The sequence below is a fragment of the Esox lucius genome, chromosome 19 (assembly GCF_011004845.1).
Source record: "Esox lucius isolate fEsoLuc1 chromosome 19, fEsoLuc1.pri, whole genome shotgun sequence".
In the NCBI taxonomy this organism is placed as follows: Eukaryota; Metazoa; Chordata; class Actinopteri; order Esociformes; family Esocidae; genus Esox; species Esox lucius.
This window is the reverse complement of record NC_047587.1, coordinates 37,366,461-37,394,051: the sequence shown is the minus strand read 5'-3', so window position 1 is coordinate 37,394,051 and position 27,591 is coordinate 37,366,461. Positions and strand designations below refer to the sequence as shown.

The 27,591-nt window shown below is 40.3% G+C and overlaps 1 protein-coding gene across 1 annotated transcript in view; it reads left to right on the top strand.

Annotated features, from left to right (window-relative positions):
- The first annotated feature begins 4,243 nt into the window (after positions 1 to 4,243).
- Positions 4,244 to 27,591, top strand: part of map1ab (microtubule-associated protein 1Ab) — a 71,291-nt gene continuing 47,943 nt past the window's right edge. The window contains exons 1-2 of the mRNA XM_029114916.2: positions 4,244 to 4,485; positions 13,988 to 14,089. Of these exons, the coding sequence (XP_028970749.2) occupies positions 4,278 to 4,485; positions 13,988 to 14,089 (310 nt within the window). The 5' untranslated portion in view covers positions 4,244 to 4,277. The remainder of the gene's footprint in view (positions 4,486 to 13,987; positions 14,090 to 27,591) is intronic.

Sequence of the window (27,591 nt, the reverse complement as noted above, 5' to 3'; positions counted from 1 at the left end):
TAAAAAACATTACAACTCACAGTCATGTTTAATAGTGAATGTAAGAGCATTTCCACATGCACAATGCAACGAGAATTCCCAGGATTGGGACTAAACAGCTTTGTTGGCACAAGAAAAACACTTGTTAGCGAGACTAATTGGAAAAAAGGCTTGAATTTGCTAGATATCGTAAAGATTGGACTCAGGGGGAATGTGAAAAGGTCAAGTGGTCTGATGAGTCCAGGTGTACCCTATCCCAGAACGTCTGGGAGGTTATATATCGGTGCATCTCATGCTGCCGAGTAGCGCAACAGACTGTCCAGTAGCTCACTGATGCCCTGATCCAGGTCTGGGAGGAGATCCCCCAGGACACCATTCGTCGTCTCATCAGGAGCATGCCCAGATGTTGTCAGGAGTGCATACAAGCATGTGGCAGCCATACACACTACTGAGTCACATTATGAGTTGCTGTGATGAAATTCATTCAAGTTGAAACAGCCTGTGGTTTAAATTGTTGACTTAGATTTTCGGTGTGAGTTTGAATCCAGCCCTCAATCAGTTGGTGATTTTGGTTTCCATTTACAGTTAAGCCATTTTGTTCTCAATGAATTACATAATGTACAGTAAAGATTTTGAACTTTGATATATTTCGTTCATATAGACCCGATGTGTGATTTAAGTGTTCCCATATTTTTTTATTGGAGCAGTGTACATGTCTGCCCTGTTAGGTTGGTGTCCACACTGTTAGTTGAATAAGGCTAACAGGGTGGACACTAACAGGGTGGACATATTGAGCTAAAGTTTAGCCTTTCTGTGTTAGCATAATGGCTAGCATGACCTTGAATACTTCATGAGGAATTAAAACATTTTCACAAATTATTTTTGAAAATATTTAATTTGATTGATCTCCTCTATATTTATGCCTAACATTATGTTAAAAAATATCAAAATCAGATAGTAAGTGAAGTAGGAAATCACACAGCATACCATAGTTGAATTTCCCTCCACTGATGTGATGCCATCTCATGAGAATAATGCCATTGGGAAATATGTTTGTTTTTTTCTAAAAGAGACTTAAAGGCAGCTCAGCAGAGTGGACCGTGACTGCCAGGGACAATCATAAAACCTTCTTTTGTACAAAATGTTATTATTTTGATAAAAATAACATTTGATTAAATATATTTGACCAGAACCATGCAATTATAATGAAATATTAGTAAATATATATGTTTTTATTTGTTATTTTTTAGATCCAAGTTGAATGAACAGCACTGGGGACATGGCAATATTCCATTTACCTCTTTAACCAATTAATCAAAAATACAATTATAACCCCAAATCATAATACATAACAATTAACCATAGCCTACATGAAAAATCAAATGGAATTAGTATTTGTCTAAATACAGGCAATATACCACATGATTTGTACTATGAACGCAAAAGGCACCACTTAAGAAAATTGACCCATGTGTTTACAATTTAGTCATTTATCAGATGGTCTTTTAGCCTAGGTCTACATCAAATTCTGTGAAATCCTGGGATGCCTTGAATGCTGTTGGCTACACTTCCCTCACCGCTCCTATACAAATTAACATTATAATCCAATGACAAATTAAGTTTGTTATTTATGTTATAACGTTGCGACGAACACAAAATACCCTTCCTTCTTTCTCAGGAAATTAACCAAACCCTAACCCAGTAAATTAACCGCATTCTGTCGAAAGGACGGTGTGCAGGATTCAAACTGCACGCTGCAGCGGTACAAGACACCTGAATTCGGCGGGGTAGTTAAGGCTGCACCATCCTCCGACACCGACGCAATTCTAAAGTATTGAAATGCGGCGGATATTAAAATGCAGCGGTGGCCTTGAACCGCTCCACCACCCCACTGCCTGATTCTGCAGTGACTTTGCAAAACAAACAAATCCGCAGCAGATGCCGAGAGAGTCTGACTGCAGCCCAGAATAACCCAGCCTTCCCGTATCTTTCTCAGAATTCTCATATCCTAACCCCATGCCGTCAACAAATGGGCCAGACAGTGTCACAGTCAAACTACCTTTCCACGAGCATCGCTTATTCAGTGCACAGGCTGTTAGACACAGAGATCCCTCAGGGACTTCTCCTTTTCAGGTACATTACGCGGCAGGAGAGCGATTTAAAGTCAGACTAAGCAACCAACTTTAAACAGTATTTGGCAAGTCAGTGAAGGGAGGTAGTCTAGAAGCAGGGCTGCCCCAGTTATTTATTTTGTTGTATATGTCATTTTCTGCTTTTCATTAGATAGAGAGAAATCGAAAACAGAGAACAGACTTCTAAAGCGCAGTCGGACAGATTTTATATACTGCCGCGCTTTCGAAGGCTGGACCACCCTAGGCGATTTGCAACAGTATGGTTATAGATAAAACAGATTGTATGGTTCTCGTTACTGGAAAGTTGGGGAAAGTCAAGAGTCAAGACAGAGATCAGTTGGGAATATAGCACAAACCAAACTAGGTCTACGTTAGTCAAGGCCTAGCTTGTCCAGATAATCTATTATGGAAAACAACACGAAATAAGCTTTCAAGTGACAGAGAGGTTTAGCAGAAAAGGGAACTAGCTCTTCAGCCGTTACATTGACATTAGTGGATTGGCATCACCAAGAGAAGTTTAGCTGATCCCTCTCTTTAAAATTTGGGATTCCTGTAATCATAAAGATGTGTTCAAAGTCAGTGTATGACAGTATGTACAGTACAATATTTTTTATCTAGGTGTCATTTGTTCTCCAGGAGAGGGCAGCATGGTGGCGTTTCTGGAACACTGGAATGAAGTGCTGACTCACTGCTCCATGTTTTGTTCTATACCTACCGCTCATGCTGTACATTTACAAACAACCCATGAATGATGAGTATTTTACTCTGTCTATTAGATTTCTCTCTCCTTCTTTCTCTCTCTCTCACACACTGTTTTTCTCTGCAATTGTGTGGAACATAGAAATCCAGAAATCAATGTTCTCTTCCCACTAGGCCTAAAGCTAACTGTAATTATAAGCCATAACCCTAACCTTAACCAAACCCTAATCTCAATAACTTAAATGTTATGCCTAAACTTAACGTAGTTCCAACACCTAAACGTTAATGAATAGCCTAAACCTAAAAGTAGCCCCTATTTAAATGCCCAAAAGTTTTACCCTAAGCCCAACACCACAACCGGACATTGATTTCTGTTCTCGGGGCACCGGCCAAGAAACCCAGCGGGACCATTTTTTAGGTTTTACTATCTTTGTGCACTTGATTTTCAAGTAAATATGGACCTGGGTCACACCCAAAGCATTCACTAAATTGCTGCAGAAACGCTTCTTCAACCAGAGATTTGTGCACCATCATGTCCACCTTCAGAAAATGGCACTAGATTCTCAGTCACGGGTGATGGTTTCTATTTCAACGCCCCCTAATATTTTTAGATGTGGGAACAGCAGTCACAAAGGCTGTTTCTCTTGTGCCACCCTATTCCCTATATCCCTATTGGGTCCTGGTCAAAAGTAATTGACTATAAAGGGAATAGAACGCTATTTGTGATACACACAAGGTTAATGAAAAGACAAACTGAATTATCGAGTCTATTTCAAGATGTCTCTATATTGAACTCACTGCTGCATGGACTGCAATGGCAAATTGCAAACGATAACTTTATAATTGTCTACAAATAATTTTAAAAGGCTTAGCCCATCGCCCACTGTGTAAGATTGCCTTGGTTTGTCAATTAAACACATTAAACAAGGAAAATTGGCAACAATGTCATTTCTAGCTCAATATATAACAACTTTAAAAAAAAAAAACACGTTTCTGCCATTTATATACAAACATGGCTAATACATAAAAGATACATATATAATAGGTATATGTCTTACTAAAGCATTATATTTGTGTTTTGGATTAATAATAGAAAGCATTTTCATTACTATTAACTGTCAAAATGCTACTTGAGCTGTGCTTTTCCAATTGTAGTTTATGCAGTTAATAATAAACGTTGGTGCCGCATATGTCAGACCATGCTGTATATCTCAGCTCATGGTATTTTGTTATTTACTCTTCATCTTTCAAACATGGCCGTTGTAATACTTTTGGAAGCTCTCAGTTTCCAAAATCGAAGTTCTCCCCTTGGATGTGTCCAATGACTCAATGTGACATCAGCATGCTGCATGGGTATTTTGGCCAATCAAATAGAAGTAAATAGCTCCAAAAGCGAACGGCCCGATAGCCCCACTAGCCCTCCCCTACCTTTCCCCCTGCACACACCGCGCTCGCGGGGTTGTTGCCATGGAGATTCCGGCTCGATGTGCTCTTTCTGTGGTGCTGGAGGATGAGAACAGCGCGCGGCCAGGGTCCGAGAAGCGAAATCAGGACCTTGGAGAGCAACAGCGTCGTGGACCCCCGTTCAGCCACGGGAAATACTACATGCTGATAGTGATCGGAGAGATAGCGACAGACCACCAGCTGCAACGCGCCAGGGACCACATAGAACGAGGTGAGTGACCAACAGCACCGGTCTTTTTTGCACACTCATTCTGTAATTACGGCATGCCTAATGTCCATAATCACAAAATTAAACTATAGACGGATTGGAACTTAATCACATACAATATAAATAATTCGATGGTGCTTTCCCCATGTAAAAAATGACGCATCGGCATGTTGAATCAGCAGTTTTCACCACCACTACGCCACTTTTTTAGGAGTGAAAAAGTTGCGTTGCATTGCGTAGAATTTTTCTTCTTCTATGGTTTGGTGCTTGGAATGCACCCTTATTGTCTTCGATTGTTTAAGCTTCCGTTGATTGTTATTTGTAAATTATCTTATTAAAAATGCTTGTGGTGATGGGTGGTCAAGCGGCTGACCCGCTGCCTCTGGGTCCCAATTACCGCTGCAGCTTAGGTCGCATTCCGGACTACCCCTATTTACGCACACTCTCTTACGTCTTTCCTACCGTTTCTCCTCTTTCAAAAAAGCATGCAATGCCAAAAAAACCAAATATGTAAATATAGGCCTTTATATACATATTCACAAAGCATATAATAAATGGCGGTGTAATCAGCGCTTGACTTGGCATAAAATGAATGAGACTACCTTTATCAAAATGTATTGGTTAATAAGTCTATCCCAGACGTCCCAGACGACTCTTTTGCCTAAAAAAAGGTACCTGAATGCTGTTTGCCTAAAATTAGAAGTACCTGAACGCCGTTCTGGACCGTTCGGGCCCAAGTCATGCCCTGGTGTAATCAACTACAGTGATTATCTGTGTTATCAACACCTTGCATGTGATAGCCTTAATTCAACATGTGTGTCAATCAACATGTTGCTAACCACTCTAAATGTTTATTTTTATTGTTTCTGCATAAATATAGATTTTTCACCCCAGTCCAATTCAATAAATGTCACCTGCAATTTGATAGGACCTTTTTGTACTGAGATATTTTATCAAAGAAAATGGGGTTTAACCCAGTAGCACTGGAAACATGTAACCCATCTTCCAAATGTATATTTATGAACCAGGCTCATCACTTTTCACCTGAATGCATTATGTGACCAGAATATTAAGAAGGAATAAGGGATGAGGGATGAGGGATGAGGGATGAGGCTGAATTCTTTAAATCTTAGTTTTTTTCTGGAGACAATAACAAATCAATACCAGTGGAGGGTGGAGGGGGACAAGTATCAGTGATTCTGACCAGATTGATTATCTCTATCTATAGATATACATCGCAAAGAGACTGTACTCTTTAATATCACCAGTCATATCATGTTGTAAAGAAATGCATTACCTTACTTAATGAAAACGCAAATCTGTGTCTTTAAGTGGTATGAATCCTTAATCAAACTGTACCACATTTCTCAGTTATGCTCTGAATCACAGAGTTATTGTTGTGTATACCTTATAAAATTATTTATTCTATGGACAAACTAGAGGAGTATTTCAATCTAAATTTATCTGGAGACACAGTATTAAGTTATACATATTCTCAGAAGGTGGAAGGTGATTTGCAGGAGTGATCTTGACCCAATAAACAGACTGCAAGGTTGGAGCACTGATGGAGCAGCCTGAAGGTGGCTTCACATGTACATATTTTGTTTAACTGTTAGGTTATCTTTATTTAAACATCCAAAATAATTAAATGCATATGTCTTTCTATTCACTCACACAATGATTTACACCTCTTTTAGAAAGAAGGCCCTTTCCTTAGTTGATAAATCATGAAAACCTCTGCATCTCATTTGATTGTTCACCAACTTCATCCTCATTGGTAGTAATCAGAAAAAACATAAATGTGGTTGGTGCGCAGGGCAAAACGTTTTTCTTTTGCCTGAGGGCAACGACATACAGTGGAGGGTTATACTAACTGGTTTGTTAAAAATGCACACTGCCAAGCTCCTGGGACATTGCCCTCATAAATAATGAGTCCTCCTTGGCACTGAAGAATTCAGAATGATGTTCAGTTGAATGTTGTTGACATTTTTAAAGCTGTGTCTGTTGTAGCCCACGGCTAAGCTTGTTGTGCCTATGGGAAAGTCTTCTATGATCAGTAACTGGCCAAAGCACTACCAGTTGGATGGTAGGAAATTATTATAAAATAGAGCGTGTTGTCTAGTGTTTCTTGACACAGCCAGAAATTATTTTTAAAACAATTCAGGATTTGGTTGGTCAACAACAATTGCAGAATTGAAACCAGCTCTCCTCTGCCAGAGTCAGCTATTGATGGATCACTCTGTTAACTGCCAGGCTGGCACCATGGCAACCACCTCATTACCATTGTTACCAGGAACCAAGTAGCCTGGGTGCAGTCACTTTAGCTTCCAGTCCATTCCCTGTACACCAGGTCATGTGTCGTTGGAAATGACAAGGAGACTGCTACCAGTCGAAGAACAGCGCCCTTGAAGGACAATGTCCTGTACTTGGGATAAAAAATCACAAGTGACACAAAAATAAATAGAAATAAGACAGCAATTATTATTATCGTTGTCATAACACTTTTTTTCTTTTTTTTTTCTTTGCCTGACATTGAATAGGAATCTGCTAGTAAGAATTTAGTAACAAAATTTGCTTGGTGGTGTAACATATGGCCATTTAAATCTGAAACCTGGTGTCTGCTAAATGAACAAAATGTGAATTTTCATTATTGTAATTATATTGTGGACGTGTCACTGTCCACAGAATGATCCATGCATTAATTTGACCCCCAAGGGTAATTAAACACACACTGCTAGTCCAAGTTAAACATCTTGTAAAAGGTCTGTACATTTGTAGAGTAGAAAAACATTGATCCTTTTTTCTCTTGTAGTCTGGTTGATTGATTAATTGATTTTATCTTACAATTAAAAGAAAACAATACAGCCACAAATATGAATACACTACGTTCAACAATGTGTCTAGGATAACACCAAAAGGTGGAGTACTTATTTCCATTGTGGTCCTATTCAAACATGAAACATACTACATTAATTGTACTTCACCTTTCAAAAACACACATTTTATATGATGAAACAAAATATAATGTTTTTTAAACGTGTCGGTGTCAGGATGAAATCAAACTCTACTTGGTTAAAGAAAGTGAATATACACATTATTCTTTCTTTGTCACAACGTTTGAAAATAGAGTTAAAAGCCACCAGTCACTTGACTGATAATGACATCTCATTCGTATACCGTAGCTAGTAAACAGAAGGTACAAGATAAGTCAGTAGGAAAAATGGGCCAGAACATTCAGTACTGCTAAGTCCTCTGGGCCAGAACATTCCGTTCCCCTGACTCATTATCGAGGATTGTCTGTTGATTGATGAGGGAAAAAACATTTTAGAATAAGGCTGTAAATTAATAAGATGTGGAAAACGTGAAGGGGTCTGACACCTTTCTGAACGCACTATAGCTAATCATATTGGTGATAGTTTTAAAGTACATTATGATATTTTAAAGGAATTTAAAAAATGTACTAAAAATTATGTGACAATAACTGTGACTAGGTCAGTACTGTCCTAGGCACCTGAAATCAAAGCCATTTATTTGGGCAAAGGTTTATTTGTAAAAACAACAACAACAACATTATTTTATATACACTTCTGTTCAAAAGTATGGGGTCACTTACAAATGTCCTTTTTTTCCATGAAAACTCACACTACCATTCAAAAGTTTGAGTTCACTTACAGTGGATATAAAAAGTCTACACAGGTTCTTGTGAGTTAAAATGCCAGTTTCTTGGGATGTAAAAGAATGAGACAAAGATAAATCATGTCAGAACTTTTTCCACCTTTTATGTGACCTCTAACGTGAACAATTCAACAGACTGAAATCTTTGAGGGGGAAAAATAAAAAACTCACAATAACCTGGTTACATAAGTGTGCACACCCTAAAAATAATACTTTGCTGAAGCACCTTCTCCTGTACACAGCCCTCTTCAGATCACCCCACAGATGTTCAGTTGGATTCAGGTCTGGCCTCTGGCTGGGCCATTCCAAAACATTCATCTTCTTTTGGTGAAGCCATGCTTTTGTAGATTTGGATGTGTGCTTTGGGTCGTTGTCATGCTGTTTTTGTGCCAAAATTGCCTGGTATTTGGAACTGTTCATAATTCCCTCCACACAGACTAAGGCTCTGGTTCCAGCTGTAGAAAAACAGCCCCAAAGCATGATGCTGGCACCACCATGCTTCACTGTTCTTTGGTTGATGTGCAGTGTTGTTTTTGCACCAAACATACCTTTTGGAATGTTGTCACATGTAGCACACAGCCAATACTTGCCAGAAATTCCTGCAGTTCCTTTAATGTTGCTGTAGACCTCTTGGAAGACTCCCTGACCAGTTTTCTTCTCGTTTTCCAGAAAATGTCTGGAAAATCCTAATAGAACAGCTGTTCTTTATTTGTGATTAATCAGAGTCACTTTAAATTATGGCAGGTGTGTAATGACTTCTATTTAACATGAGTTTGGTTAATTCTGAACACAGCCACATCCCCAGTTATAAGAAGGTGTGCACACTTATGCAACCAGATTGTATGGCAACTGTTTGGTTAGACAATTTGACATACTAACTGTTTGGTTAGACAATTTCACCTTACCTTTTTGATAGCTGCTGTTTTGACTTAAGGCCCATTGAAATGTGAAAGCATGCCTGGTAAGCTATTGGGTGACTTGATTTAACTCCTGTTCTTGGGATATATGTAAAAATGTATTGTAAGTACCTGGAATAGTTTAGGGGGAATTTAAACAGTTCCGGCTTTGGGAGGTTTTAGTTTTGTTTCCTTCTGCTTTGGGAAATATAGTTTATAGAACCACGTACATCATCTTAAAAAAGCCACTGTCTATATAAAAGGACATAAGGGTATTAGCTACTTATAAAACTTTTCAAAGATAAATATGAATGCTTGTTTCTCAGATTCTTCAGGTCTTCAACCAAATGGCATGTACCATATTGTGATTGGGTTGTCATTAAAATGTATGTGAGATTGTTACCATTTATTTTAAAATGCATTAAAACATTTACATTTTGAGTGATTATAAAAATCTGTATTGTGTTGGAAGCTAAGAATTAGGCAACATGCTTACTCCATAAAATAAATGTTTCAGATAAAATTCAGGGTATTCCAGTTGGAGTCTCGTTAGACACAGTTAGCAATGTATGTACATGATTTGGTGATTTTTTTCAGCCTCCTAAAAACGCAAAATATATATACCTTGTTGGACTTAAGACTAAAAATATTAAAGAATCCCCTCAAAATAAATCTTCTTTTGGAAATCTGTTCCGAAGTGAAAACGAGTTGTCTTTGTACTACACAAATGTTAACAATGCTTGAATAGATTGTTTTGCTAAATATGATATCTGTTTTGGATTATTGCAGTAAATTTGCAATCTACAAAATACTTTTAACTTTGTTTCCGGCCACCGACCATCCACTTAAGACAGAATTGTCCCGCTGTAGTTGATGATCCGTGATGTACAGCCCGGTATTCACGGCTCATACACCAGCTTAACCATATCTGCGCTCAGCCAGGCAGGAAGGCAGCAGCTCACAAAATTACCCTTGACAGTGTAATTGAGAATAAGAGCTCTCCTGACTTTTCTCACTAAAATGGTGTGAAGAATGTCCACTTTGCATTCTTCATCCATCTGACTGGATAGCTCAACCACCTTTGGCATCACATTGTGTGCCCTATGAGCAGATTGACAGTGTTGTCTGGAACTTTTCCTCCATTTTCCACATGGGAAACTTGTTGGAGTAATCACACTAACCATGTTTAATTTGATTGTTAATTAAGCCCTGTTAGTGGGATTAGTGTTAAATTTGAAGTATGAATATTATCAGCAAATTAGCTGGTTTAGTGACAATTTCACCATCCTTTTATTTTAGGAGTTACCTATCATTATTAATTGTACTAATTGACTTTGTGTGTTTTTTTGCTACGTTGAGCCAGTCAGAGGAGGGTTCCTTGATTAGTAGGTTCATTCAGCGAGTTATGGGTGGAGAGCTCCCGAACACATTGTTTTCCTATAACTATTCAGTTATCGCCCCAAAATTTCCAAAACCTATTTCCCCTGTGAGTTAGGTATTAAAAGACGAACACTCACTGCCTTCCACTTTCATGTCAAGTTGTCCGCCACAACAAATCATGCAACTGTTATCCCTTTGAGAGGTTTGTTCATGCCTGTTTGAACAAGGAGCATTGTGCCTTTCACCGGAATTAGTATCAATGACACAGCATTCTGAGAGGAGGCCATGGTCGTTTTTGCAGTTGAACATCTCTCTTTCCCTCGGTGAAGTAAAATAGAAAAAAAAATAGCTTAACTAATATACAGAGTACAGTCTTATTTTAGAGGATATAAAAAGAGGATGAGGCAGGAGAGGGAAGATCATTATATTAATCTCCTATCCCAGGCTCAGTGAATGTATCCACCAGTGAATAGGATCAGAGACAGGTTTCTACTGCGGCAAGGCCCTGCTGAATGAGATCTGGCGCTGGCTTCTCTCTGAACTTCTGAGAGTCTTCCATTGAATCCAGTCTGACAAAGGGTTGTGCAAAGAGCATGTTGACAGGATTATTGAGAATAATTTTTGCTTGTGCTAAACCCAGTGCTGTTTAATAATTGTCTCTCTTCCAGTAACTTTAAAGCATGTGTAATGTGTTTTGATGCAGTTACTAAAGCTAGTAATACGCAAACAAGCCCTTCATGTCCTCTTATGTAATTTCATGTTTTTTCTGACTGAATAACCGTTTTGTTTAGCTAATCTCTGTTGATTGACTAAATAACCAATGTTCTTGTCCAGACCATTATAAATATATATATTATATATATATGCATATGTGTGTTTGTATATATATATATATATATATATATATATATATATATATACAAACCCGATTCCAAATAAGTTGGGACACTTTACAATTGTGAATAAAAACAGAATGCAATGAAGTTTCAAATGTCAATATTTTATTCAGAATACAACATAGATGACATATCAAATGTTTAAACTGAGAAAATGTATCACTTTAAGGGAAAAATAAGTTGATTTTAAATTTCATGGCATCAACACATCTCAGAAAAGTTGGGACAAGGCCATGTTTACCACTGTGTGGCATCCCCTCTTCTTTTTATAACAGACTGCAAACGTCTGGCGACTGAGGAGACAAGTTGCTCAAGTTGATGAATAGGAATGTTTCTTTCTTGTCTAATACAGGCTTCTAGTTGCTCAACTGTCTTAGGTCTTCTTAGTCGCATCTTCCTCTTCATGATGCGCCAAATGTTTTCAATGGGTGAAAGATCTGGACTGCAGGCTGGCCATTTCAGTACCCGGATCCTTCTTCTATGCAGCCATGACATTGTAATTGTTGCAGTATGTGGTCTGGCATTGTCATGTTGGAAAATGCAAGGTCCTCCCTGAAAGAGACGACGTCTGGGTGAGAGCACATGTTGTTCTAGAACTTGGATATAACTGTCAGCATTGATGGTGCCTTTCCAGATGTGTAGGCTGCCCATGCCACACGCACTCATGCAACCCCATACCATCAGAGATGCAGGCTTCTGAACTGAGCGCTGATAACAACTTGGGTTGTCCTTGTCCTCTTTAGTCCGAATGACATGGCGTCCCAGTTTTCCAAAATGAACTTCAAATTTTTATTTGTCTGACCACAGAACACTTTTCCACTTTGCCACAGTCCATTTTAAATGATCCTTGGCCCAGAGAAAATGCCTGCGCTTCTGGATCCTGTTTAGATATGGCTTCTTTTTTGACCTATAGTGTTTTAGCCGGCAACGGCGAATGGCAAGGTGGATTATGTTCACCGACAATGTTTTTTGGAAGTATTCCTGAGCCCATGTTGTGATTTCCATAACAGTATAATTCCTGTATGTGATATAGTGCCGTCTGAGGGCCCGAAGATCACAGGCATCCAGTATGGTTTTCCGGCCTTGACCCTTACGCACAGAGATTGTTCCAGATTCTCTGAATCTATAGATGATATTATGCACTGTAGATGATGATAACTTCAAATTCTTTGCAATTTTTCTCTGAGAAACTCCTTTCTGATATTGCTCCACTATTTTTCACCGCACCATCTTGACTTCTGAGAGACACTGCCACTCTGAGAGGCTCTTTTTATACCCAATCATGTTGCCAATTGACATAATAAGTTGCAAATTGGTCCTCCAGCTGTTCCTTATCTGAACATTTAACTTTTCCAGCCTCTTATTGCTACCTGTCCCAACTTTTTTGGAATGTGTAGCTCTCATGAAATCCAAAATGAGCCAATATTTGGCATGACATTACAAAATGTCTCACTTTCAACATTTGATATGTTATCTATATTCTATTGTGAATTAAATATAAGTTTATGAGATTTGTAAATTATTCCATTCCTTTTTTACTCACAATTTGTACAGTGTCCCAACTTTTTTGGAATCGGGTTTGTATATATATATATATATATAAATGAATATATACACTCACCTAAAGGATTATTAGGAACACCTGTTCAATTCCTCATTAATGCAATTATCTAATCAACCAATTACAAAAAAACAGAATGAGAACATGGATCCATCATGCCTTGTTACCACTGTGCAGGCTGGTGGTGGTGGTGCAATGGTGTGGGGGATGTTTTCTTGGCACACGTTAGGCCCCTTAGTGCCAATTGGGCATTGTTTAAATGCCACGGCCTAACTGAGCATTGTTTCTGACCATGTCCATCCCTTTATGACCACCATGTACCCATCCTCTGATGGCTACTTCCAGCAGGATAATGCACCATGTCACAAAGCTTGAATCATTTCAAATTGGTTTCTTGAACATGACACTGAGTTCACTGTACTGAAATGGCCCCCACAGTCACCAGATCTCAACCCAATAGAGCATCTTTGGGATGTGGTGGAACGGGAGCTTCATGCCCTGGATGTGCATCCCACAAATCTCCATCAACTGCAAGATGCTATCCTATCAATATGGGCCAACATTTCTAAAGAATGCTTTCAGCACCTTGTTGAATCAATGCCACGTAGAATTAAGGCAGTTCTGAAGGCGAAAGGGGGTCAAACAGTATTAGTATGGTGTTCCTAATAATACTTTAGGTGAGTGTATATTTATAATGGTCTGGACAAAAACATTAGTTATTTATTGAGTAAGGAACAGAAGTGTTCAATTTGCAGTGGTCTCTTAATTTTAACCTTTCTGTTCCTCACTCAAAACTTTCCTTTTCGACATTTTTGGAAAGGAAAGAAAAAGGGGCAGTGGTTTCTTAATTTGTTCCAGAGCTGTATATGTGTGTGTCAGATGAAAACATACTATCTCCATGATTTATGCATTGCAGTTAGATACAAAATCAGTCAGGTATAAAACTATACTAATAATAAAAACAATTGACTGGAATATTAGAAATCAGAAGGAAGCAGTGATGACACAGACAATGATAGATTTCCATTTTTCTTACAACAAATTTGATAAGGCAACTGCAGATCGCTCCTTCATGATTTTCTGTCTTGATCTACCAGGGATTCGCTCCTGGAACGTCTGCCTGAAGTCATGTGACCTGGACCAGCAGTTGCAGCTGTTTGTGACGCGTCACTCCGCCCAGTTCTCCGCAGATGTCAGAGGTCAGTCATCCCAGGTCCTGTAACATCACACAACACTACACTGGAGTTCATGAAATATAGCCTGGTTCCAGATCTGATTTTGCTGTGCTGTGAACCGTAAGTCTTTGTCACACAAATAATAACTAAGACATAGGAGTTGGGAAGATACTGTAGAACAAAGAAGCTGCGACCAGGTAGGCAACCCTGTCCCTGAGTGGTTCCCGTTCGTTCAGGTCAGTTAAATCAAAGTCATCAATGGCCTGAAGGCATCCAGGACCAAGGTAACCTTCCCCTGTTCGAGCTGACAATAACTAATGTTCAAATGTGTTGGGTGGTCATATCATTATTACGTCATTCATAGGGACAGATTCTGTGCTCTTCTGCAAGGCAAGGTGAAGTACTCAACAGCGACTCAGGCCCCGGTAAAAAAAACATTCTTCCTCGTTTCCATCAGAATATAATGAATGAGTTTTTTAACAATGGAACTGCTTCTCTTGGAGACTTGGACATGAGATTTAATCACCGTCCTTTGGAACCGTAGAGTCATTATGCTAACCTTTTCATAAACATTGTGAGTGAGCTATTGAACACTACTATGATCTGCTGGATGTGAGACTGCATTGTGACAACAGATTCGTAACAATTCACTCATCGATGTTGTGGTCTCATAAACACTGAAACAGATTGATTGTTGATAAACACATTACCAAAACATAACTTTTTTAGCTTGGTGTCAGACTTTCCCTATCGATTTTAAATTACCCCACAGCAGTGAACTGACCAGTGGCGTTTTTACATGTAAAAAATGTGTGGGGCACAAACCATTTCTAAATATAGAAGTAAAGCTAAAAAACTCTGTCTTGCTACTGATGTGTTTATTTAACACATAAACAAACAGCGTGGCTCCTGTGATGATAATCCTAGCGATCAACACTCTTAAATAAGGAAGTACAGAGACGAAATTCTCTAAGCACAAGTTAACCATTTTAATATTATTTGCAAATAAGAGACGCGTCAAACGCTTACCAACATAATCGTCCGAGGAGTCTCTAACTCAATACATGCACAATCCATATATATTACATAGAAAAAGGGGTGTGGTAAGTTGCTACCAATCTGTCTTGTGTCACATAGGTTTTACCCAAAGGGCAGGCTGTCCCCCCACTTTATCCTTCCTGCCATAATGTTTACTGTTGTGTTTACCTAAAGGGGCAAGCTATCCTCCCCCACATGGGTAACCTTTTCAACTGTAGGAGAAGACTCACAGCATCTGGACAAACAACATGATAGGCAGATTTACGATTAACCCTACAATCTACTGGTGCCGGTCAAGGATGCCCCCCTAGGACAAATACCAGAACCCCTCTCTCACACTCCTCTACCTATCTAAACATGGGTACTCAGTATTTAACTAGTAACTCATTCATACATGCATAGGACCAAGAATACATCAGTTCAAGAATTTCCACAACACTCCGCAAAACACTTTTAACGACAGAGCGGCTTGCTTCTACCAGGTGTTGTAGTACTCATACTGGAGAGAGAGAGGCCTTCTTGTGTACATTGCTCTCCTTCTCTCATACACACACAAATAAATTACCACTGTCACATTTACAAACCTAAATTAGGAATGCAACCAAGCTCAGAACCAATGTGCCTACAGGGCCATATGCGAACAACTAATGAGCTCAACACCACTGAAGGCCACAACAAAGCAGAAAGTCAACTTTTTAGGGATACAGATCCATTCTATGACAACAACCTTAATAGATAAGCATGGACACACTGACACTCGTCACCATCTATATCAATCGATCCAGCACAAAAATATGACCAATGCACGGACCAGCACCATAAAGGCAGGATGATAAAATATGCTTTCACTCACCAAGGCTGAGCGCTCACTTGATGAGAACGGTGGCATGGAGGTTCTTCATCTAAGCAAACTTTTCGATTACTTTGGGAATGAAGTCATGTAGCTGCTGAATCAGCGGGCTTTCGATGGACAACATGGCCAATGCGTTGAGTTGCGGCTGTCCCATGGTATTGCGAGTGAAGGTTTTTACCCTCTTCAAGGTGGAAAAGTTCCTCTCTGACTCGGATGTCGTCATAGGTGTTATTATGATAATTTTCAGCAGAGTGACGGTCTCAGCAAAAGCCTCCTCATGGATGGATCTTAACAGAGACAGGGCCGTCTTACCACTGTGAAGCTCAGTGTGGCGGTACAGGGTGGTCAGCTCAAACTTCAACTTTTCCTCGTTTCCTAGAGGTCATAGTTTCAGTGCACAGACAAGCTCAGATGTAGGGAATGACAGGACAAATTGTGGGAAGCGCGAGCTGTCAACCAGCTTGGCAGCAATCAGGTGGTCACTTTGTGAAAACCTCTGCTCCACCTGGGAGATGACTGTGACGCATGCCTCCATCACCGGTGCTGTGTTGGTTACTCGTTGGCCTGGCTCGTCTGTTCCATCGTGAACGGTGGCAGCTCATTCATCAGTTTGCTTCCACATATTCTGGACATTCTCCTTGAAAAGGGTGAGCGCACTGCTAATCCCAGATGCATCGATGCTCCGTTTTTGCTAAAATATCAACAAAAAATTCCAGCAGCTACAGAAAGGCTTGGTCCCAGAGTTTTTTTGACAGGCCATATGCCTCACTTATGGTGGCCTCATCCCACCCTGGTTGTGTGCGCGTATGTTCTCCATACACAGAAGGAGAGCAGGGCGGTTTTCCCAAACTGCATTGAGAGTTCTACTTTTAAAGTTCCATCGTACAGCGAGTGGCCTTGGAATGTGTCTCTGTGTTGCCTCAGCAAGTGCCTCAACACGTTTTGGAGTGCCAGAGAAAAAGGTGGCAAAAGCAGTTAAATCTGTAAAAAACACCTTCAGGATGCTCATCCTTGCTGAACAAAGTTGCTGCAAGGTCAGGTTCAGCTGGTGAACATAGCAGTGAACAAACTGGGCATGTGGGTATGTCTCTTTCATTAGCGTCTGTCCCTCTTGGATGTTTCCACTCATTACAACTGCACCATCATAAGTTTGACGTTCAGCTTTTCTCCCAGCTTCAGTGGTTCCAGCACACCCTTGATGCTATTAGAGAGTCCAGTTTTATCTTTGACTTCCACAAACTCGAAAAACCTCTCTGTCACTGTATTGTCAGGCAACATGTATCGCAACATAACCACCATTTGTGATTTACAAGAGACATCAGTTGTTTCATCTGCCTGTATGGCAACAAATGATGTCTCGTCCACTTGCTTGGCTATATTCTCCCTGTACACTTCATACATACAGTCTAACAGATCTTTTTGTACAGTGCTGGTTGTCCCTTTGAAGATGGGCTGAGAGTCTCTGATGTCTCGAATTGCCCTCAAACACAGTCTCGAAAATGCATCTGAATATTCCAGGATTCAGGGAGTCCACCGACTCGTCGTGCCCCTGCAGTGCGGTTTCACATTTTCCACACAGTTTAATACATGTTATGATCCGACTGAGAACGTACCTGTTTTCCTCCACCTGTTTGTTATCCTGCTCAATGGAGCCCCTGTATGCACTGTCAACTTGGGCTGTGACATTAACCCTTCCAAGTAAGCCCAATTTCACAGCATTGTACAGATGACTCCCGCTGCTCTCATGTTTTGCAATCCTCTCAGAAAGAGGTTTCAAATCTTTGTAACCCGTCCTCAACCAAGTACCATCTCCACCAAATAGCAGACATGGAAAACAGAAAACAGTGCCTTCAAAAACCACTCCACGTTAAACCCCCGGTTACTTTTAACAGCAGTTTGAGTGATGACAATATCCCGTGGCTGATGGGTACCAAGTTGCTTTATTTCAAGTTTCAAATTAAGGGTTTCAAACTGGTGCTCGAGTATGAAATCCAATTTGTTAATTTTCTCAAGTTATCTGGCATTTGTGAAGCTAACAAGCTAGCTAAGACAATCTACCCTCCTTGCTGTTCTTGCCGACTAATGTTTGCGCCTGACAGACAGACAGCCAATTTGGTCTGAAATAGAAAATGACGCTCTAGTGGGGCTACCGGCTGTCAGCCCCACTTGGCATCACATTTGTTTGATCTACATTGATCACACTAACATTCTGAGCATGCGTATTAATATTTTCACATGTACAATGTACATTGCATTGTGATAGAGGGGGTAGCCCCCCATTCACGCTTAGCCTATGTCCTACTACTGTGAACTTGAATCGGCAGAACGCAGTCTGAAGCAGCAAGGCAGGTACCAATGAACATGAAATAAAATCCTAACACAAATGATATGCAATTTAGGAAGATGCTATATTCATAGATAATAAATTATAGGAAGTAATCTTCGAGAAATAAAAATAACATAATTTTGTTACAGTTCTTTCTGTTGACAACAGGTGGAGCACAGCCCCAATGACCAGTCGCCCCTGGAACTGACATTATACAATTCTGAGAAAGATGAGTTTGGAAAAAATTACATTGATTAATTGCCACAGCTTGATGTAATGCTGTGGCCTAAAACTCCATTTCAATGCGGTTTCAATTCACTGCATTGGTGATAAGCCACAATTTGCTTAATGTGAAATACCACACCAATGTGTTTTAGTCCTGTGAGGATGATCGACACATTTGCATGGTATCTGGGAGCTTTAGGGGATGGACTGACTTTCAATATCCTCGGCACTGCTTAACTGCTGAATCTATAATCGCTATGGTGATTATCAGAGAGCTGTGTCCAGGACAGAGGTGTGTCCTGTAGAGTTAGGATTTATCTGGAAGAGAGAGAGTGAAGGGTAGATACATGAGTGGAAATATTGGTATATCATTTACATATATTTTATCTCTCCATATATAAACTGTATAAATCGTGTTGTTTAGAGAGGAGGTGTAATACAGACAGAGCCACTACAAACACACACACACACATACAGACACACACACACACACTCGAAATAAGAAACGATAGGATAGGTTGTTAAACTGCCCTGATGCTATGTGCTGAGCTACATCAGAGGAAGCAGAAATGACACAGCGTTTTTCTAGAAAACCATCAAGAATGTCCTAACTCCAAAAAAAATGATGGTGTAACTTTCAGTCTGTTTCATCCCTTCTGTGTTTCCAGGGTCAAGCATCTATGCGGTTGAGAAATGCATTACCGACATGTTGCTGCATAAGCCATCTTCACTAATATTGACCTAATGCATTGCTTGTACGGCCAACTTTGATCTAAAGTCAATCTTCTCTTATCTCTAAGGACCAGTGCTCTTAAGAATCTCATAAAAATCTGTATATTTACTGTGATTGAATGTGCATTAAAATAAGACTTTGGTTTTGGTAAGCCCAAGGGAACTTTGAAAGATTTACAGGCAATTTGGAAGTTATTTACTTCAACCAGAAGCAGCAAATTGGTCTTCCTTTTACTGTAATTGTGATGAGTTAATGGACCATTTGGTCAACTGTCTTTACTTTTGCGTTGAGCGTTCAATCAACAACTATGTTCTTTACCTTGACATTCATTTCATTTATTCATGCTCTTTGCAAAAGCTATCTGCAGTATTATGCTCTCTAGTGGGTTTATTCTGTTCCTAATCCTTTGAGTTGCTGGCTAGGGTGGGGTAGGTAGAGCTGGGGCAATCAATCACAGTCCTCTAGTTAACATTAGATTGCTTCATTGCATATCAATGTGAGCATATGAGGAGGAGAATTCAATACCCACACTGCCTTAAGACTTTTGATGTACACTGACAAAAATAATAGTTCTTAAAGGGTTCTTACTCATATTTTAAGATGTCTTGCTGAATACATAACCTTTGAGTTCTGCTATTCTTGGTGTGTCATAGAAGGTTCATTAAATGTGCTCGTGCCTGTAGATGTATCTGTTTCATAGAGCATAGCACATTGGCTATATTAACTAGAGTTCAACTAATAACTACTAAGCTTGCACTCTGTGGTGTAAACAAACGCCAGTGTAGCCAATAGTAATGAGAGTTACAATTTACCTGAAAGAATAGAACTGATTGGTTGTAGGTGGCGCTGTAATATCACTGTCATTTTTAATGTGTGCCCAAGGTTTGATGTGCACGCCTGGAAATGTTTGTGATGGTCTCTCAAGTCATGATAAACAAATTTGACGGAAGAACATATAAAGTCCGCCATGAGAGATTTTCTGACATTTTCATTTTTGAAACAACCTTATTACTACTTAACTATTTAATACTACTCCTAAATTATAAGGGTAACTTGAGATTTTAAATGTTTGTCGAAAATTGCACATTTTCTTTCGCTTTCAAAAAAGTTGAAAAGGAAAGTTTTCAGTGAAGAACAGAAGCGTTCAATTTGCAGTGGTCTCTTAATTTTAACCCTTCTGTTCCTCAATCAAAACCTTCCTTTTCGACTTTTTTGAAAAGGAAAGAAAAAAGTACAGTGGTATCTTAAATTTTTCCGGGACTGTTTTACTAGTTTGATTACATTTTTTTTTGATCAACACAAAAATATATATATAATAAATAAATATATAGGCCTGAATCCAATTAGTGATAGGTTGACCACACTAGGATGATTGACAGTGTTACATTTTATGATGCTATTTTAAAAAATGAGGAAACTACAAGCACATGAATCCTGCAGCCTTAGCATGTTTGCTAATGCTAACTGAATGTATTTGCTTGGGAGGTGTTCGTCCTAATGACTCAGGGTTTTATATGTTAAATCTTCGCTCTGAAATAAATGTGAGCAAATGTGAAGAAGGGTGAGTACGTTTTTGTTGATGATTTGATCGTTCACTTGGACCTATTGCATCAGCTACTGAAATCGATATTCTGGTTTAGATGTTTAGGGTCTCTTATTAATGTTTGCAGGTTCTGGGTCAATATAGAAATTCTAAATTACAGGGCAACTAAGTTACACTGACATTATACTACTGGGTCATTGCAGCCAATGGCTCAAATTCTGTTTATTTCCCACAGGGCCTTAATCGCAATTGCACCATCACCAATGTGGGGGGAGGGGTTGGATATCACTCAAATCATTTTTTGGGCATTACAAACTGTTGAACTATTACTTTTTAAGGATGATATATATCAATTAAGGAACTCATATGATGTAGACAACAAGTGAAGATGAATGAATGCACCAACCATGTCTTTGTCACTAGCAAAACTATGAGTGGTACTGGTAACTTCAACTAAATTCATTCAAAATTCATCCTGAAAAATCTTTAAATGCCACTAGAACCCTACAACAAAGTTATCCAATTCCATTCCCGGATATTCTAAACATTCCAGGTTTTAGATTTTTGAACGAATCTTCTGAAACCCTAAAAGGGTTTCGACATCGCTCTTAATAACCTCAGTTTTTCAGTGTAGGCAATATTATGCTTTCACTGGGTGGGTTTATTCAATTCTTAAACCTAGGAAGCTATATACTGTATTTGTTCTAACATTGGCACTAGAAAGTGTTGAAAAATTGTCCCATAAAATATGTTTATGACTTAGTGTGGCTTTTTATCTTAGACCACCTCTGAATGACATCAGATGCCTCTGCATGCTTTTCTTCCAGACAGTAAAGGAGAGAGGCTACCAGCCAAGGACACCAGAGAGGGGTATTGGATTTTGTTGAATCTGCACTTTGTGACAGAGAGTGGAGACACAGGGACTGCTGCTTCTCAGAGGCAGCTCAGGTTTTTGTGGGGCGTTGGCTGATGAGCATGGCCCGGATGGGAGTCGGTAGACATCAAGGCAGGGGCTATCGATTGCTCACCTCTATTCAGCGTAGGATAGGCTACATTGCAGATCAATGGCTCTGAATGGGGAGGATAATTCAATGCCTGCACAGCTGAAATAGATAAGGGTATCTTGTTGCTCAGAACTGATAGAAAAACACCCAGGAGCATGTTGCCGGACAAAGATTAAGTCTTCGAATTAAAGAGATGGCCAGTGTTAGAGAGTTTTATCTTCTACTAGCATGACAGCCAGAAAAACAATGACAGTTTTCACTGTTCATGTATTTTGTCATATATGTTGTTGTAAGTAATGTGATTTACGTTGTCAACCATATATAATAATTATTATATTCATTATAATTGCTGATGTATTTAAGACTGAATTATTTTAAGGCTTTTAAAAAAGAAAAATATTTTGTTATAATTTATTTCCTTTAGTTGACTCGAATCCAATTGCTTGTTTAAAATATGTTTAATTAATTTGTGGCGTTAAACCTTTCATTTGTCTTGACTCTCTCAAATATTAAAATGTTCAACTTGTTCCATGGAAGATGAACAGAAATAGCACCGCATTTACTGTAGGCCTGTGGTCCGAAGTAATGCCTTATATAGGGAAAAGGGTTCCAATAGGGACACAATTGAAGTGCACTACAGTACAATAGAACTTGCATTTTAAGTGGGTTGCCCTCAATTGGCAGATGTTAGTACTGCAGCAGTGAACACTGACATTCAGCCCAGCTGGATGCCTGTAGAGTGTTTTGTGCATTGTTGCATATTCTCCATTCGGCTAATAAGAATAAATGTGTCTGTCCTTTACACTTGAAAACAATGCACATATGTAGATGTCGTGATCAAGAGTGTTTATTGAACATTTGTAACGCATGCTCATTTGCCCCCTCCTGCTGAATGATGAAAACATTGAACCGTAACAATGTGCAGTTTCCATTTTGCTTGTGGGCTCTAACACCCAGCATAGGAAAGTAGGTATTAGCCATGGATTTCCATCAGCAATTTCTGCTGATTAAGTCCTCTAGGCTTAGTTAAATCACACTGACACTCTGAAATGTTTAAGCTGAACCCCTTATGGATAGTATCAATGGCTCCTGCCACATACCCATCAACAAAAATGACAGAATCTCCTTCCAAACTATCAAACAATATGCTATTTCTCTCAATTGTTGCATTTTTCCATTAGTTGATTCTCAACCAGTAAAAACAGATTCTGCTTCGCAGAAAGCACTCTTTTCCCTATAGTGCACTACGGGCCGTGCTGAAATGGGCATGAAGGGAATAGGGTGCAGTTTGAACCCAGAGATAATTTGTGCTAATTGGGACAAGGGAGCGGTGGGTTATGGGAAATGGGGGTGGACGTGGGCTTCAATGCCTGAAAGGCCTACGGTACACTTTGAAGTGAGGCCGTTTATTCTTTCGATGAATGGGGGATGTGGGAGGTGAGGGAATGGGAGACAGCGGTGGGAACCTAGTTGTAATCGCTGCACTGATCTGGCTCTTACAGAATTCACTAGTGGAGTGCTGGAAGAGGAGGGCTGGGAAAGAGCGTCAGATACGATGAGGAGTCTGATTCATAAGAGACAGTAATACCCTGTATTAACAATCTGAACCACTTACCAGGTTGTCCATAACAGTAAAACAACACAAAGGACCTGATGGGAAGGGACCTGCTAGAATAGAATATACTGGTATCGTCTTAGTTTGGCACCAATAAAAAAAAAAACTTAATACATAAAACGTTTTGGAAGTTTTACTCTAGTGAACCTGATCCCATCGTATTTTTCTGACTCATTGCAAAAGAGGACCTTACCGTTATTGTGATTACAAAATGTACAACCTTAAATTAACCTCAACAAAAATCACTTAGTGGTTTATGTCAACGTGAAGTCCTTTCAAGCAGGCATGAGACTACAGACATGCGCACTGAAATTACCTTGGCAAACACAACACTTTAGTTTATGCCAACTTAATGTCCTTCCAAGCAGCACTGACAATGCAGACATAATCATTAAACATCGTTACCATCATGACATGCCAGAGGTTACAGGTGGCCTGAGGTTTACAAGTGGCAAAATATGAAGATGTTGGACAGAAGGTTTTAATTTGCTTAGATTCATCCATGTTCCTCCTTTTCAGCTGTGTTACCATGGTGACCAGGATGACCCCTCATTGACCCTGGCGCTTTCCCCTGAGGGTGGCAGATGAAAGGCTAACGATTGGTCTCTGCACTTACTGCAATATTGGAATTTATTTTCAAGGTGGGCGGAGGAGAGAAGTAGATTAGAAACCAGGAATTGGGGAGTAGGTGTGTGTGTGCGGAGGTGTGTACATGCGTCATTGCTTGTGCAAATTTGCTTGAGTTCAGTGCACATTAATTTAACTTTTCAACCATTTTAGTGTTAATTTGAATGCCTAAGGTTTAGGATACTATCATTATGCATATTCTTTTATATTGTAATTATTCCTCAATAAATAACTACAATAAATGTAAAAACAATATCATGTAATTATATTAACCTAATTTATTCATACACTGGATAAATGAATTGGTCACTGGCTGAGTTTTTTTCAAGCAATGTTATTTTGCATTGGTGTGGCATCCTACAGGTTTTCACTTGATCACTTTGAGTAAACATGCAGATTCTCCTCAGAGTCACCTTTAATCTGTTAATAAATGTAAACATACTAAGGAATTCACCTTTTGTAAGGGTACAATTTGAATGTAAACCCACACCCCCACTCCACACAGACAGAAAATGCAAACAAACCTAAAACTAACATGGACAGTGCCGACCACAGCACCGCAATCCAGATTAGGCACCGGGACCCACAATAAATGAGGCTGTGAATCTGTGGCAGGCCAAGGGGGAACATAAGTCTGAATACATTTGCCTGTACCTTAGTTCCCTCAACCATCTGCAAACCAGTGTTCCTCATTAATATATTTCATTCTATTCATTGTCTTCTTCATTGGTTTATCTTTATTATTCATCACGCTGAACTTGTGTGTGTACGTACCTAGGTACGTTTATGATTTGGCCAGATGCACGGCTCAGTCTTTGGTTGTCTTTGTTTCAAAGGTGCGATCTTACCTGTCTTTGGCTAACCAGCCCTGTTCACTGGCGACATTCCCAGCCCTGTATTAGGGACTGTAGGAGGAGGTGCTGTCTGCACAATTGAACATGTTGCGCCAGCTAATAGAAAACACCAGATTTTCCTCATTGAGTCCTTAGGGATACCACTTCAACAATGTTGTGTCATTTGATTCAAGTTCCTCCAGTGCTTGACCTCTAGTGACCTCCAGTGATCACCATGGACCAAGGATGCGGGGTGGCCAAAGATGCAAACCTGTTTCCTCTAAGCACATCTCACCACACCACTCCCACCTGGAAAAAGGCAACACATATGTGAGGATGCTGTATGTGGACTACAGCTCAACTTTCAACTCTGTTGTGCCCGCTAAGCATGTTCCTGAGCTCAGGATCCTGGGACTTCACTCCTCTCTTTGCAATTGGATCCTGGCAGGCCGCAGGTGGTGAGAATGGGCAACCTCACCAGGGCTGCATACTCAGTCCCCTCCTGTACTCCCTGTTCACGCATGACTTTGTGGCCACACACAAATCCAACATCATCCTTAAATTTGCGGAGCACACAACCATCCTGGGTCTCATCTCCAACAATGATGAGACCGCTTACAGAGAGGAGGAAAATAACCAGGCTACATGGTGCCAGGACAACAACCTCTCTCTCAACGCAAGACAAAGAAAATGATTGTGTACTTCAGGATGCGGCAGAGGGGGGGGGTCATTCCCCCAAACACATCGATGGAGCTGATGTGGCGAGAGTCTCAACGATGACCTCGCTTGGTTCAGGCAAGCGAACACAGCAGTGAAAACTGCCCAAAAACAAATGTACTTCCTGAGGAGACTCAAGATGTTTGGCGTGTCTGTAAAAACACCTACCAACTTCTACAGGTGCACCATTGAGAGCATCCTCTCACGCTGCATTACTGCCTGGTATGGCAGTTGCTTCGCTGCAGACCACAAGTCCCTTCAGAGGGTGGTGAAGTCTGCGGAGCGCGTCATCGGCTGCCATCTGCCCTACGTGCAAGGCATCTACCATACACAATGCCTTAGGAAAGCACGGAACATCATCAAAGACTACAGCGAACCAAGCTATGGTTTGTTGGCACTGCTGCCGTCTGGTAGACGCTACCGGAGAATTGGGGCGCGCACTTCCAGACTCACAAACAGTTTCTTCCCTCAGGGAACACTTTTACCTGTATTGATCACACTGGTCACTCAACCTGGAAGCCTTCTGCTGGAACACAAGCGCTGAGGGTGCTCATTCTCCAACTAGACAACCACCATTGAATTCGCAGGCGCCCCACCTTAACATAAGGAGTTACTAGAGCATGACGTCCAATTTCTACTCCCCTATGCGGGACTCCTGGGCACCGTTGGTATGGCGCAACGTGCCTAGCATGATGGCATTTTGGGCAGGCAGGAAAATGCGGCTTTGGGAGCTTTCTCTGGAGCTCTCACTGGATCTCTCAGAGTGGCCACATTGATTCGCCCCTCTCCCCCATGGGCTGCATGTGGTAAATAGCTTTCTGATTGGATTATGAATTGATGTATGCATTTCAACACAATAACCAGTCCCTTTTGTATTTATCGGCGTCCTCTCTGTCCCAAAGGGCGTAGGCACCGCATCAGTCTGGGCCGGCATGTTCCTGTCACGGTGGTGCCTGGGCATGGGGCTCCGCTCGCTCCTTCTGCTTTTCACTGAGGAGGAAAAAGTTGTAATTCCTCTCTTTTGGGGGGAACGTGGAAAGGCAAAACACTAAAATATACAGATTTTGCTGTTCAGTACAAAACAGATGCATAAAGCTACAGTACCCACAGGAGGTTTAAAGGTCACCCTTCACCGCTGTAATAGGGCATTGGTAAGGTCACTGCCTCACAGTTAGTTACAGTGGGGCAAAAAAGTATTTAGTCAGCCCCCAATTGTGAAGGTTCTCCCACTCAAAAAGATGAGAGAGGCCTGTAATTTTCATGATAGATACATGATCTCTTCACACCAAGCTGCTTACCTATTGCATATTCAGTCTTCCCAGCCTGGTGCAGGTCTACAATTTTGTTTCTGGTGTCCTTTGACAGCTCTTTGGTCTTGGCCATAGTGGAGTTTGGAGTGTGACTGTTTGAGGTTGTGGACAGGTGTCTTTTATACTGACAAGTTCAAACAGGTGCCATTAATACAGGTAACGAGTGGAGGACAGAGGAGCCTCTTAAAGAAGAAGTTACAGGTCTGTGAGAGACAGAAATCTTGCTTGTTTGTTGGTGACCAAATACTTATTTTACCGAAGAATTTACCAAGAAATTCATTAAAAATCATACAATGTGATTTTCTGGATATTTTTTGTAATTTCGTCTCTCATAGTTGAAGTGTACCTATGATGAAAATTACAGGCCTCTCTCATCTTTTTAAGTGGGAAAACAATTGGTGGCTGACAAAATACTTTTTTGCCCCACTGTACAATATTGGGGGACCAAGATTTGAATCCTGCTTGTGGATTAGCATGGGACTCCTACAGAGGAGTGTGCAGTTGGCCAACACTGCCTAGGTTTTGGTGGTTAATATTGGAATTTGCCTTGCCATGTCGTGCTTGGGAAACTCCTTATGGAAACGTAGGTGCTCTTTAGCTCACATTGGAGAATGCCTTTCTTCTGGTGTGTGTAGATTTCGGTCTACACTTCCTGGTTGATCTAGCTGCGAAATAACAACCAGAATGGCATCAGATGTGATT